General features: G+C 39.7%; 2 protein-coding genes across 2 annotated transcripts; one reads left to right on the plus strand and one right to left on the minus strand.

The window, feature by feature from the left end:
• Nucleotides 1-243: 243 nt before the first annotated feature.
• LOC133886310 (uncharacterized) lies at nucleotides 244-1,593 on the minus strand. Its single transcript, XM_062326056.1, has 3 exons — nucleotides 1,349-1,593; nucleotides 641-746; nucleotides 244-537 (listed from the first exon to the last, which is right to left on the minus strand). The coding sequence occupies exons 1-3, from the start codon at nucleotides 1,591-1,593 to the stop codon at nucleotides 244-246; spliced, it is 645 nt and encodes a 214-aa protein (XP_062182040.1).
• A 5,842-nt stretch (nucleotides 1,594-7,435) lies between these two features.
• Nucleotides 7,436-7,804, plus strand: LOC133886311 (uncharacterized). The gene has a single exon (XM_062326057.1). The coding sequence runs from the start codon at nucleotides 7,436-7,438 to the stop codon at nucleotides 7,802-7,804; it is 369 nt and encodes a 122-aa protein (XP_062182041.1).
• The last annotated feature ends 3,726 nt before the right edge of the window (nucleotides 7,805-11,530 follow it).

Consider the following 11,530-nt stretch of genomic DNA (forward strand, 5'->3'; position numbering starts at 1 on the left):
ACATACTATCCTACTATCGTACTTGAAGAAGCTCGATTGCTGGTTATCAAATGCATTGGAGTTTCATTCATCAATGATTACAAACACGGCTCACAGGCACTCACAACACTTGGTGAACAATAACGATACAAAATTTGCTTCGTACCACGATACAAACGGTACCTTAGGGGAACATAAAACAACATACATGTCACACAACTTCACGATGGATGACGAAACAACTCTAGAGGTGCTCTCACAGATCTACTGTGCTCCATGAAGACTCCAAAGGTGCTCCATCAGGTCTTCACGCAATTGGTGGTGCAATGCACGGTTCCTGATGGCTTCAGTGGCTTCGACATAGTGCAGGAGTGCTTGGTCTGGATCTCGATGCACTGTTGCTTTCTCACCCATATAGTCGAACACATCCTCCGACGCGGCGCCTCCCTTTTTGTCCTCAATTATCATATTGTGCATTATGACACATGCGGTCATTATGTTCTGTAGCGTGCTTTTATCCCAAACTCTTGTTAGTCCGCGGATTATGGCAAACCTCGACTGCAGGACACCAAATGCACGTTCCACATCTTTTCGGACTGTTGCTTGCATGGCGAAGAAATGCACGCTCTTTGTTGCCTCTTGGTGCTGAAATTGGCTTCACTATGGTCGCCCATTCGGGGTAAATTGCGTCCCCTAGGTAGTACCCCATGTCATACCTGTTACCGTTAACGGTATATGACACATTAGCCTCAGTCCCGTCGGTGAGCCTGTTGAAAATGTTAGAGCGGTGCAAAACATTTATATCATTCAGACTACCAGGCATTCCAAAGAAAACATGCCATATCCATAGATCATACGACGCAACCGCCTCCAAAACTATGGACGGCTTGCGAGTATGGCCGGTATAAGCGCCATGCCATGCTTTCAGAGAGTTCTTCATACCCAATGCATTCAGTCGATGCTCCCAAGCATCCCGGGGAACCCTCTCCGCTCGCCTTCGGCCAAGAGTCGAGCGGTATCTTCTCCAGTGGGAGCACGGAGGTATTCATCAGAGAAAAGCAAGACAATAGCGTGGACAAACTTCCTCAAGGCCAGCATCGCTGTGCTACCCCCTATCCGCACGTACTCATCCACTACGTCTGAATTGACTCCGTACGCTAGTTGCCAGATGACAGCAGTCATTTTTTGTAGGGGGCTTAGGCCGAGCTTCCCGGTTGCATCCCTCTTCTGTCGAAACCATGGGTCATGCTGCTCCACAGCAGCGGCAATTCTCATGAACAATGGACGGTTCATCCGAAACATGATAGGGTGAACAATCGTTATTACGAAACACTACCACATATGCGTTGCATATCGAAGATGGTCTTACCTATGACGGAACAATGCATCACCATACACTGGGTTATTGGTGAAGTAGTCCCTGAACAGTCTAGCAGCATCTTCCCGGTGCCCACAGTCTATGACCACATGGCCCGGGACGGAGCCACGCTGCCGGCTCCGACCTTGCGATGCAGCCTGTTCCTCCTCGATGGCGACCAGCAACAACAATTCGTCCTCTTTGTCGCTCGAGTCCGTCGAGAACATTAGCATACCTTCAGACTCTGATGAGCTCATTGTGTAGATGCTAGATATGGAAGAAGTTGTGCCTCTCACATATGGTGTTCAACCCTTTTTATAGGGACCCCAATCTTCGCATGGAAGCCACCAGTGCCTAGCTTCCCTTGCAAGGAGGTAGACCCGTGTACAATTCCTTCCATGGGAAGACTCGTGACCAAGAAGCCAGCTCCCATGTGCTTCCTGCCTACCATGACAAGATTCTTGTCCACGACGATAGGGCTGAAACGGTACTGGTATTGAGTGTTTTTGTGTAGTTTCAACGCTGAAATAAATTAGGTCCCATGCGTAGCGGTCATTCTGGTGTCCATAAAAATAACATGTACGACGTACAAGTACCACAAATAAGCAGCGTATCATGCAAAAAAAATGGTGGTAGTTAAAAAGAATAATAGAATATTAGAAGTCTGTTGGAAAAGGGAACGGGGAAGGGAATGCTGTTAAAGTGCAGGAACGTGAAGGGAACGAATCTAGGAAGGGAATCCCTCCGTGAAAGGATTTTGGAGTGGGAAGGGAAGGAAACTGTTGGGATTGGTCTAAAGAGCGATGAGAAAATAAAGTACTGTACCAAGGTTTCCTTTCATCAGTAGTGCATTATGGTTCCTGTCATCCTGTGCTTTCCTTTGAAGAGTGGTTTCTCTGTCTGAGGATTTCCATTTTCCAAGGTGTACCAAAATGTTCAAAGTTTCTCCTTCTAAACCAGTGGTTGAGTGATCAAATGATTGAAAGAACTAACTTATGAATTCATCAGTATTTGTTTATATGATCGACAAAAATCAGCTATATCTAATATTATATGTACACCGAATTTCAAAATTCTAGACGTGCCACTGGACTGGATGTTTGGTCTGTTGGCTGGATCTTTGCTGAGCTACTTGGCTGCAAGTCAATTTTCCCAGGAACCGAGTGTCTAAATCAGCTCAAGCTCATAGTCAATGTTCTCGGCACCATGAGCGAGTCTGACCTAGAGTTAATTGATAACCTGAAAGCTCGCCGATATATCAAGTCCTATCCCTACACTCCTGGTGTTCCCCTCTTTTGTACCCACATGCACACCCGCTCGCCATTGATCTATGGCAAATTCCTTATTTGTCATAAATTTTTTTCACCCTTCCTTCAGTGCCATTAAAGAAAATGAAGTTTCTTCTCTGTTATCGATTTTATCTTTCTTTCCTTCCATGCCACTATGTGAGGTTTCGGGCAATTCTTCCATCCAAGTCTACTATATATAGGTATTGTTCATAAATACTGTTCATAACATTGTAGTCTTCGGATATAAAAAATCAGTGGTCTTCTATTTCTTTAAAAACCTAAAAAATTTTACGTGTTCCATAATCTATGTGCAATTCATTTTAATTGGATTCATCAAAAAGTCTATGTAGAATTTAAACTAAAATTATCCAAAAAGACTACTTTTATAACTTCTAATAATTTTTAGGGTCTCAAATAAAATCTTAAAAATATGGTAAAATTTACTAATATTCTTATTACGTGATTGACTAATTTTTAAAATTATTTCCAGCTTTAGGTTATACGGTGAAAAAAATGATTTTCTTTGTAATGCTTTATTTATATGTATTTTTACAATGCTAAAGTTTTTATAGGGTTAAATAATTCAAAGAAATGTAATAAATTCCATAAAAATTCTAGAAAATTGTAGATTGCTTTGGAAAGTTCTAGAAAAATTCTAATCACGTAGTTTCATCTGTAGTTAATCTTTTTGTCCTATTTTAATCTTTTAAAAGTAGTAACTTATTAACTGTAATTCCGTTTTAATCTATTGTTTTTTTTGGATTTTGATGTTTATTTGTTGCCTTTTCGCTTTTGTTTGCTAGTAGATGCCAACATTTCTAAGGAGCTAGAAGAACTTTAAGATCAAGACTTTGAAGATCCAACTGAGTATTGTGAAAGGAAGTTGTGTTATTGACCATATTGATTCTATTTTCTTAAAATATTTTATTTTACAAATATGCATGCTAATAAGATTACCGAGAATCCCAAGTTATACTTTACCTTAGTTTTACTTAGCATCCTTATCTCCATATTATGGTTTTGGGTTATGGAGAGGGTAGCTCATGCTTAGCCTTGTTTTGGAATGATAATAATGATAATGACTCAACTGATCCTATGCATCTATGTTAACATATGATGATTTAATTTTTGTAGCAACATAGAATTAGGATTTAAGCAAGTGGTTTGGATGAGACCAGGATATGTTGTACATTTGGGTTTGTGGTAGTCTTCTCAAATCTAAGGATTGGTTTATGGAGTGATCATTTTAAGTTAATAGTACAATCACAAGTCTGGTATATGACAAATCTAGCCGATTAATTAGCTATTTTCTCAACATAGTGTAGGTCAGATGGTGGTATAAGAATAAAAAGGTATATTTTTTGGACCTATTTGGCGCAAGAGGGGTTGTCATTGTGGAGGGTGTATTCCCATGACAGTGAAACCTTAACGGGCATGCATGTGTTGAGAATAGTTTTGTAAATGATTTATAATGATTTCTTAGCCGCACATATTGAAAGTGTGTAAGTGTTTTATGGATACGGACAAAACAGATAATTATGACTTGTAGGTAAAGTATATAATTTTTACAGTATGTAAAACTGGTTAATTAGTCGTGCTCATGGTTAAGAGTAGTGAGAAAATCTTATATGATTAGAACTTGATGGTTTGATCAATCACGATGATGAGAACTTACATGATCCTGGGTGGTGAGAACCATGATTAAGGTGCTGGAAAGTTTGGTTAAGTTAAAATGGTTGGAATCTTGACGTGGTTATTTATGTATCGTTATTCACTTAATTATTAGTTACTTTTAACTATATTTTAAGTAAATGCTATTTTATGCAAAAGAGTCACATTGCCATATTATTGTTCAAGCCTTTATATGCATATTTTTTCTCATAACTTGCTGAGTACGATATGTGCTCACACTTGCTATAATCATACAAACTCAATTGGAAGAGATGTTGAAGAGTTTACAGAAGATGGAGCATTATAAGGTGTTTTCTACGTCGGTTTGCTTGTGGAGTTGTCATGAAGGATAAAGTCTACATAGTTTCGCTGCAGTTTTATTTGCTTTTTGTCCTCGAATTTCACTTTTGTAAGATAGTTTAAGTACGATTAAGTTGGATATTATAATGGTTATCATCAATAAAGTTACTATATGTTAGGATTAATTCTTAGGCCCAGCACATAGATGATATTGGTCAGTTTCATGGACCGATCTCGGACACTGGCCATGCAAGAACATCGGCTTGGGAAGGTAAATACCAACATTAGAGATGATTGCTCCATGTGCTTTGTTTACGGTTATTGCAAAACTCAGACGGATTGAAAATTATTTCCTCTTTAACATGAAAGGAAGTAAAACGTCACCAGGGGATATATGGGTCCTAGGTATAAACACCCTCTTTCCAGCGTATTGGCCATTAACAGTCTCGGCATCAATCGTGTTATTTTGGAAGGCTACAACCATTAGCCTTGCTTCATTGCATAGACCGTTGGAAGGAATGAAGTCACGTTTTACTTGTGAAATTTGAAAGAGAACTCAATCTGTGATTATGGAGCAGAGTGCCATTTACAATTCATCACGCATGGGTCACACACATAAAAAAACTCTCAATACTGAACTACAGAAGGCGAGCATTATGTATCAAATGAGGAGAAACCACATTCATTGATTCTCTGCTCCATTCATTCATATCCTTTCAGATTAATCAAGAACATGATCCATAACATGGCTTATTATTTTATATTTGAGTTATCGAGACATTCCAAGCCTAGTTCATCCCCATTTAATCAAAAAAAAAAGAAGTCTGCAAGTGATAGCTACGAATAAATAAAAAGCACTCTGTTAAGTGTACCAAGATAGTTTGAAAACTATTGTAGGCTGCATAAGTAGATTTGAGAAACACAATATATCAAGAAAGGATATTGAATGAAAGAAAAGCTAGATTTACCTGGAGATAGGACTCAGTGTGCTACAAAATCAGAATCTTCCGTGACATATATTTCACTATACTTCTTGTTTCTAAAGGACAACATGGTCAAGATGGAAAAGGGTGGCTCCAGAGCATTGTGATCGGGGATGATGAGGAGCAGGGTCATGGTCCACAGAGGAGGGCGATGATGGTGCGTGTGATCTTCTTTGCAGCTACAACACACGGCACGACAGGGAGAAGGAGGCATCGCGGAGTGCAAGTGAGGGGCTTCAGAGAAGGGACAACACAGTGGTGGCGCTGTGGTGCCAGAGAAGATCAGCGGTGGCAGGCGGGCAGAGAAGAGCAGGTAGTAGGTGGAGATCGTGAGTGGTGCAACCATGAGAGGTATGGAAGGTGATTGGTTGTTGCCTAGGCAGGGGATCAAGGAATTTTATTACATTCCATAATTAGTGGATCTAAGTACGAATTTGAGCCATGTGATCAATATTCATGGACAGTAGATATCAAAGGCTCCTACATAACTCTTTCATCCTATATCTAATTAGTATAGAAGATATACTGTAGATTAATTTTAATTATTGAATATAGCTGGAATGAAATAATGCTGATAGCACCTATTAATTACAGGTTTCTAAATTGATTAGAGATGGTTATTTGGAATGAAGTGCAATGACATTGGGGCAATAATGTTGTATTTATACTTTTTAATGCTGATTCGTATATTAATTACAGATTTCTAAATTGATTGGAGATTGTTCTTTAGAATAGAGTGCAATAACATTGGAGCAATCTAGGCCTTTAGATGAAGCAATGGTGGATGATCAAGATAAAAAGTTTTCGTACCAACTCCTGCTTTTATAGTTTTAGATATAGATATGTGATGTTCTTTGCAGCTACAACACACGGCACGACGAGGAGAAGGGGGCATCGCAGAGTGCAAGTGAGGGGCTTCAGAGAAGGGACAACAAAGTGGTGGCGCTGTGGTGCTAGAGAAGGTCAGCGGTGGCAGGCGGGCAGAGAAGAGCAGGTAGTAGGTGGGGATCGCGAGTCTTGCAACTATGCAAGGTATGGGAGGTGATTGGTTGTTGCCTAGGCAGGGAATCAAGGAATTTTATTACATTCCATAATTAGTGGATCTAAGTACGAATTTGAGGCATGTGATCAATATTCATGGACGGTAGATATCAAAAGCTCCTACATAACTCTTTCATCCTATATCTAATTAGTATAGAAGATATACTGTAGATTGATTTTAATTGTTAATATAGCTGGAATGAAATAATGCTGATAGCACCTATTAATTACAGGTTTCTAAGTTGATTAGATATGGTTATTTGGAATGAAGTGCAATGACATTGGGACAATAATGTTGTATTTATACTTTTTAATGCTGATAGCATATATTAATTATAGATTTCTAAATTGATTGGAGATGGTTCTTTGGAATAGAGTGCAATAACATTGGAGCAATCTAGGCCTTTAGATGAAACAATGGTGGATGATCAAGATCAAAAGTTTTCGTACCAACTCCTGCTTTTATAGATTTAGATATAGACATTAATTGGTTGCCCCATATATTCTAATGTAGCGCACCACTAATTTTGGTAACATCTAAACACACCCAATTTATTTGATTTTGATAATAATAACTATGAAGTGTACCTCTGATTTGGCTGGTGGCAATCCAATCTACTATCTCTTACTGTACTCCAAAATATTATTTTGACTCTACCTATATATACACGGCTAGGGACACCCTTCTAGATCATCTGTGCCCATAAAACAAGTCGATCTGCTATATTTCCCAAGCACCAACCATGTCCAAGCACCACATGCAGCCCCTCCTTTGGGCCATTATCCTTCTCGTCACCCTCATGGCGTTGCCCGCCATGGCCTCGGACAACTCGACAGCACCGACGGCATATGAGATGGTGGAGCGATACGACTTCCCACGGGGCATCCTCCCCGAAGGCGTGACGGGGTACGTCCTCCGCCCCAATGGCTCCTTCGAGGTGTACCTCCCTGGGGACTGCGACCTCAGCGCCGCCAATATGCAAGTCCACTACAGCAGCTGCATCGCCGGGAACGTCCAGAACCGGTCGATCCATGGCTTGGAGGGCGTGAAGGTGAAGATGCTGTTCGCGTGGATCGGCATTGATCAGGTGGACCGCACCGAGGAGCGGATCCAATTCCATGCCGGCATGGTGTCGAAGTTGTTCCCGGTCGACAGTTTTGCCAATAGCCCCCAGTGCAACTGATCGAGGCTTTGAATTTACTGCACAAAATGAAGCTGCAACATCAAAATTAAGCGTGCCTTCATTTGCTTCTTTACGTGTCTTTGCTAAATAGCAAAACCGAAAAGAGTACCGCTAGGGCTGGCTCTTGTATTTCGGAAGTACCACAAACTGTTAAAATTATTGAAGCCGACCTATCTAATAATTTCGAATAAAATTTAAAAATCTATATTATAAAAAGGAGGCTCATGTTGAGACCTATCCTCTATTAATATCATATTACTAATAGAGGTAAAGATGGAAGGTTTCTCTTATATATATACAAGTACCTCACCTTATTGGTTACACAAATAAGATTACTCTGTGGCTGACGGCTATGAATGTCTACTAGGTGGCTAATGGTAAGCGGGAAGGAATCTTTACTGCTGAGTAGAAAAATGTGTTCACTGATGCCAATACACTCTTTGTATCTTTATATGATGGATTCTTAGCATTATTGGTGACCGTCTTTGTGATGTGTACATGCACATACAAAGCGCGAAGGAGCTATGGGATACACTGAATATTAAATTCGGTGCATCAGATACAGGAAGTGAACTGTATATCATGGAGCAATATCATGACTACAAGATGGTTGAAAATTGCTCTGTAGTCGAGTAGGCTCATAAGGTTCATGGCATTAAGGAACTCTAACTCCTTAAGATCAATGTATCCGACAAGTTTATGGCTGAAGGTATTGTTGCCAAGTTACCTCCTTCGTGGAGAAACTTTGCCACTGTTCTAAAGCACAAGAGACAAGAGATTACTGTTGAGAGTTTAATCGTGTCTCTTGATGTTGAGGAGAAAACTTGGGTTAAGGATGTGAGTATAAAAGGAGGCGAGGGATAGACTAGCATTAATATAGTACAAAAGCCCTTCCACAATAAGAACAAAGAGAAAGATAATAAGCCAAATTAAACTATCACCTTCGAGAAGAAGATGATGAACACAACAAAACTGTCTTGCTTTGTGTGCGGTGAGATTGAGCATTTCACTGAGGATTGTCCAGATCGCAAGGGAAGAAATGCCCCGCAAAAGCAGAACTCAAAGACTGCTAATGTGGTGACCATTGGTGAAGCTGAAAACGAAGCTACAGGGTATGGAAATTTACCTTCAGTGTTTTCAGTATTTCAACCCACTAATTAGTGGATTGATACAGGGGCCAATGTTCATGTGTGTGCTGATATCTCAATGTTCTCTTTTTATCAGGTCGCTGATTATTCTTCTGTCCAAATGGTGAATGAGTCACATGCTTCGGTTCGTGGTGTTAGCACGGTAGATCTGAAGTTTACTTCGAGAAACATCGTGTAGCTAAGGAACGTGTAGAATGTCCCTAATGAAGAAGAATCTAGTTAGCGGCTCTCTTCTCTATAGAGACGGGTTTAAGGTGGTGTTCGAGTCCAATAAAGTAGTGGTATCAAAGCAAAGATAATTTATTGGTAAAGGCTATGAGTGCGGAGACTTGTTCCGTTTTTCTTTTTCTGATTTTAGCAATAAGTCTGTGAACCATATTTGTGATAATGCTAATGATGATGCTAGTGTGTGACATTCGCGGTTATGTCATTTGAATTTTGGTTCTATGACTCGACTTTTCAGCATGAGTTTAATTCCAAATTTTTCCATGGTCAAAGGTTCTAAGTGCTATAGTTGTGTGTAATCAAAACAACCTCGTAAGCCCCATAAGGCAACCAAAGAGAGAAATTTGGCACATCTAGAACTCATACATTAAGATTTACGTGAAATAAATGGTGTGTTGACGAAGGGTGGAAAAATATATTTCATAACTTTGATTGATGATGCGACTAGATACTGCTATGTTTATTTGTTGAAAATGAAAGATGAGGCTCTAGATCACTTTAAAATCTATAAGACAGAAGTTGAGAATGAACTAGAGAGAAAGTTCAAAAGAATTAGGTCAGATCGTCATGAAGAGTATTTCTCTAGTGATTTCAACTTATTCTGTGAGAAACATGAGATAATTCATGAGAGGATGCCTCCCTATTCACCCCAACCAAATGAGATTGCTGAAAGTGAGAACTACACATTGACTAACTTGGTTAATATCATGGTAGACACTGCAGGATTATCTAAGGTATGGTGGGAGAAGGCCCTGTTGACTTTATGTCATATTCTGAATAGAGTTCCTCTTAAGGATAAGGAGAAAACCCCATATGAAGAATAGGAAGGGAGAAAACTATAACTTTCTTATTTGCGTACTTGGGGATACTTGGCGAAAGTCAATGCACCAATAACTAAAAAGCGCAAACTCAGACCTAAAACAGTGACATATGTCTTTCTGAGATATGCTCATTAGAGCATTGCTTAGAGTTTTTTTTGGTTAAATCTGAGGTACCTGACGTGCATGTCGATACAATGATGGTGTCTCATGATGCAACATTTTTTAGCACATATTTCCTATGAAATATTTACATAGCATGTGTAGACTATCTTCTGAGATATTTTTCGAACCTACTCCACCTCTAGAGTTTATTGAACAAACACATGAGCAAGATCCTGAGGAGGATGACAGTGATGCTCCTAGGAGGAGTAAGAGACAAAGGACTGCAAAGTCTTTTGGTGATGATTTCATTGTGTACCTTGTGGATGACACTCCCAAGTCTATTTTAGAAACATTTGCTTATCTAGATGCAGACTATTAGGAGGAGGCTGTTCGGAGCAAAATTGATTACATCCTCGCAAACAGGACTTGGGAGGTCACATAACGATCATATGATTGCAAACATGTGGGTTGCAAGTGGGTGTTCAAGAAGAAGCTTAGGCCCTACGGTACTATTGAAAAGAACTAGACTCGGCTTGTGGCCAAGGGTTATAACTAAAAGGAAGGCGAAGACTTGTTTGACACTTATTCACCTGTTGTGAGATTGCTACTATCCGAGTGCTATGTTCCTTAGCTACCTCACATGGTGTTCTCGTTCATCAAATGGACGTTAAGACAATTTTCTTTAATGAAGAGTTGGACGAGAAAATTTATATGAAACATCTTGATGAGTTTGTAGTAAAAGGTCAAGAAGTCATGGTGTGTAAGTTGCTGAAGTCCTTGTATGGTCTTAAACAAGCTCATAAGCAATGACATGAGAAGTTCGATAGAACTTTAACATCTACATGCTTTTCGATCAATAAGGCAGATAAATGTGTGTTACTAGGACAACAAGCCTTCTCCAACACCTTATGATCCTAGTGATTATTTGAAAGAATAAGAAAAATGGTAGGGACCAACTGAGATACTCATCGATTATTAGATCACTCATGTACTTAGCTGGTGCTACAAGGCCTGACATCTCATTTGCTATGAGCAAATTGAGCCGGTTTACTTCTAACCTAGATGATGAACATGGGCGTGTGCTTGAGCGAGTCATGCGCTATTTGCTTGGTACTATGAGTTATGATCTTCACTATTCTAGGTACACATCGGTATTGGAAGGTTATAGTGATTTAAACTGGATATCTGATGCTGATAAGATTTACGCCACAAGTGGATATGTATTCACTCTAGGTGGTGCTACTGTCTTATGGAGGTACTATCTTATGGAGGTCTTGCAAACAGACCATCTTAACGAAGTTAACTATGGAATTAGAACTCACTGCATTAGACACAACCATTATTGATGCGGAATGACTACGTGAGTTATTGATGGACTTATCAGTGGTTGAGAAACTAGTACCGGCTATCCTTATGAACTGTGATAATTA

This window comes from Phragmites australis, chromosome 12, assembly GCF_958298935.1.
Source record: "Phragmites australis chromosome 12, lpPhrAust1.1, whole genome shotgun sequence".
Taxonomy (NCBI): domain Eukaryota; kingdom Viridiplantae; phylum Streptophyta; class Magnoliopsida; order Poales; family Poaceae; genus Phragmites; species Phragmites australis.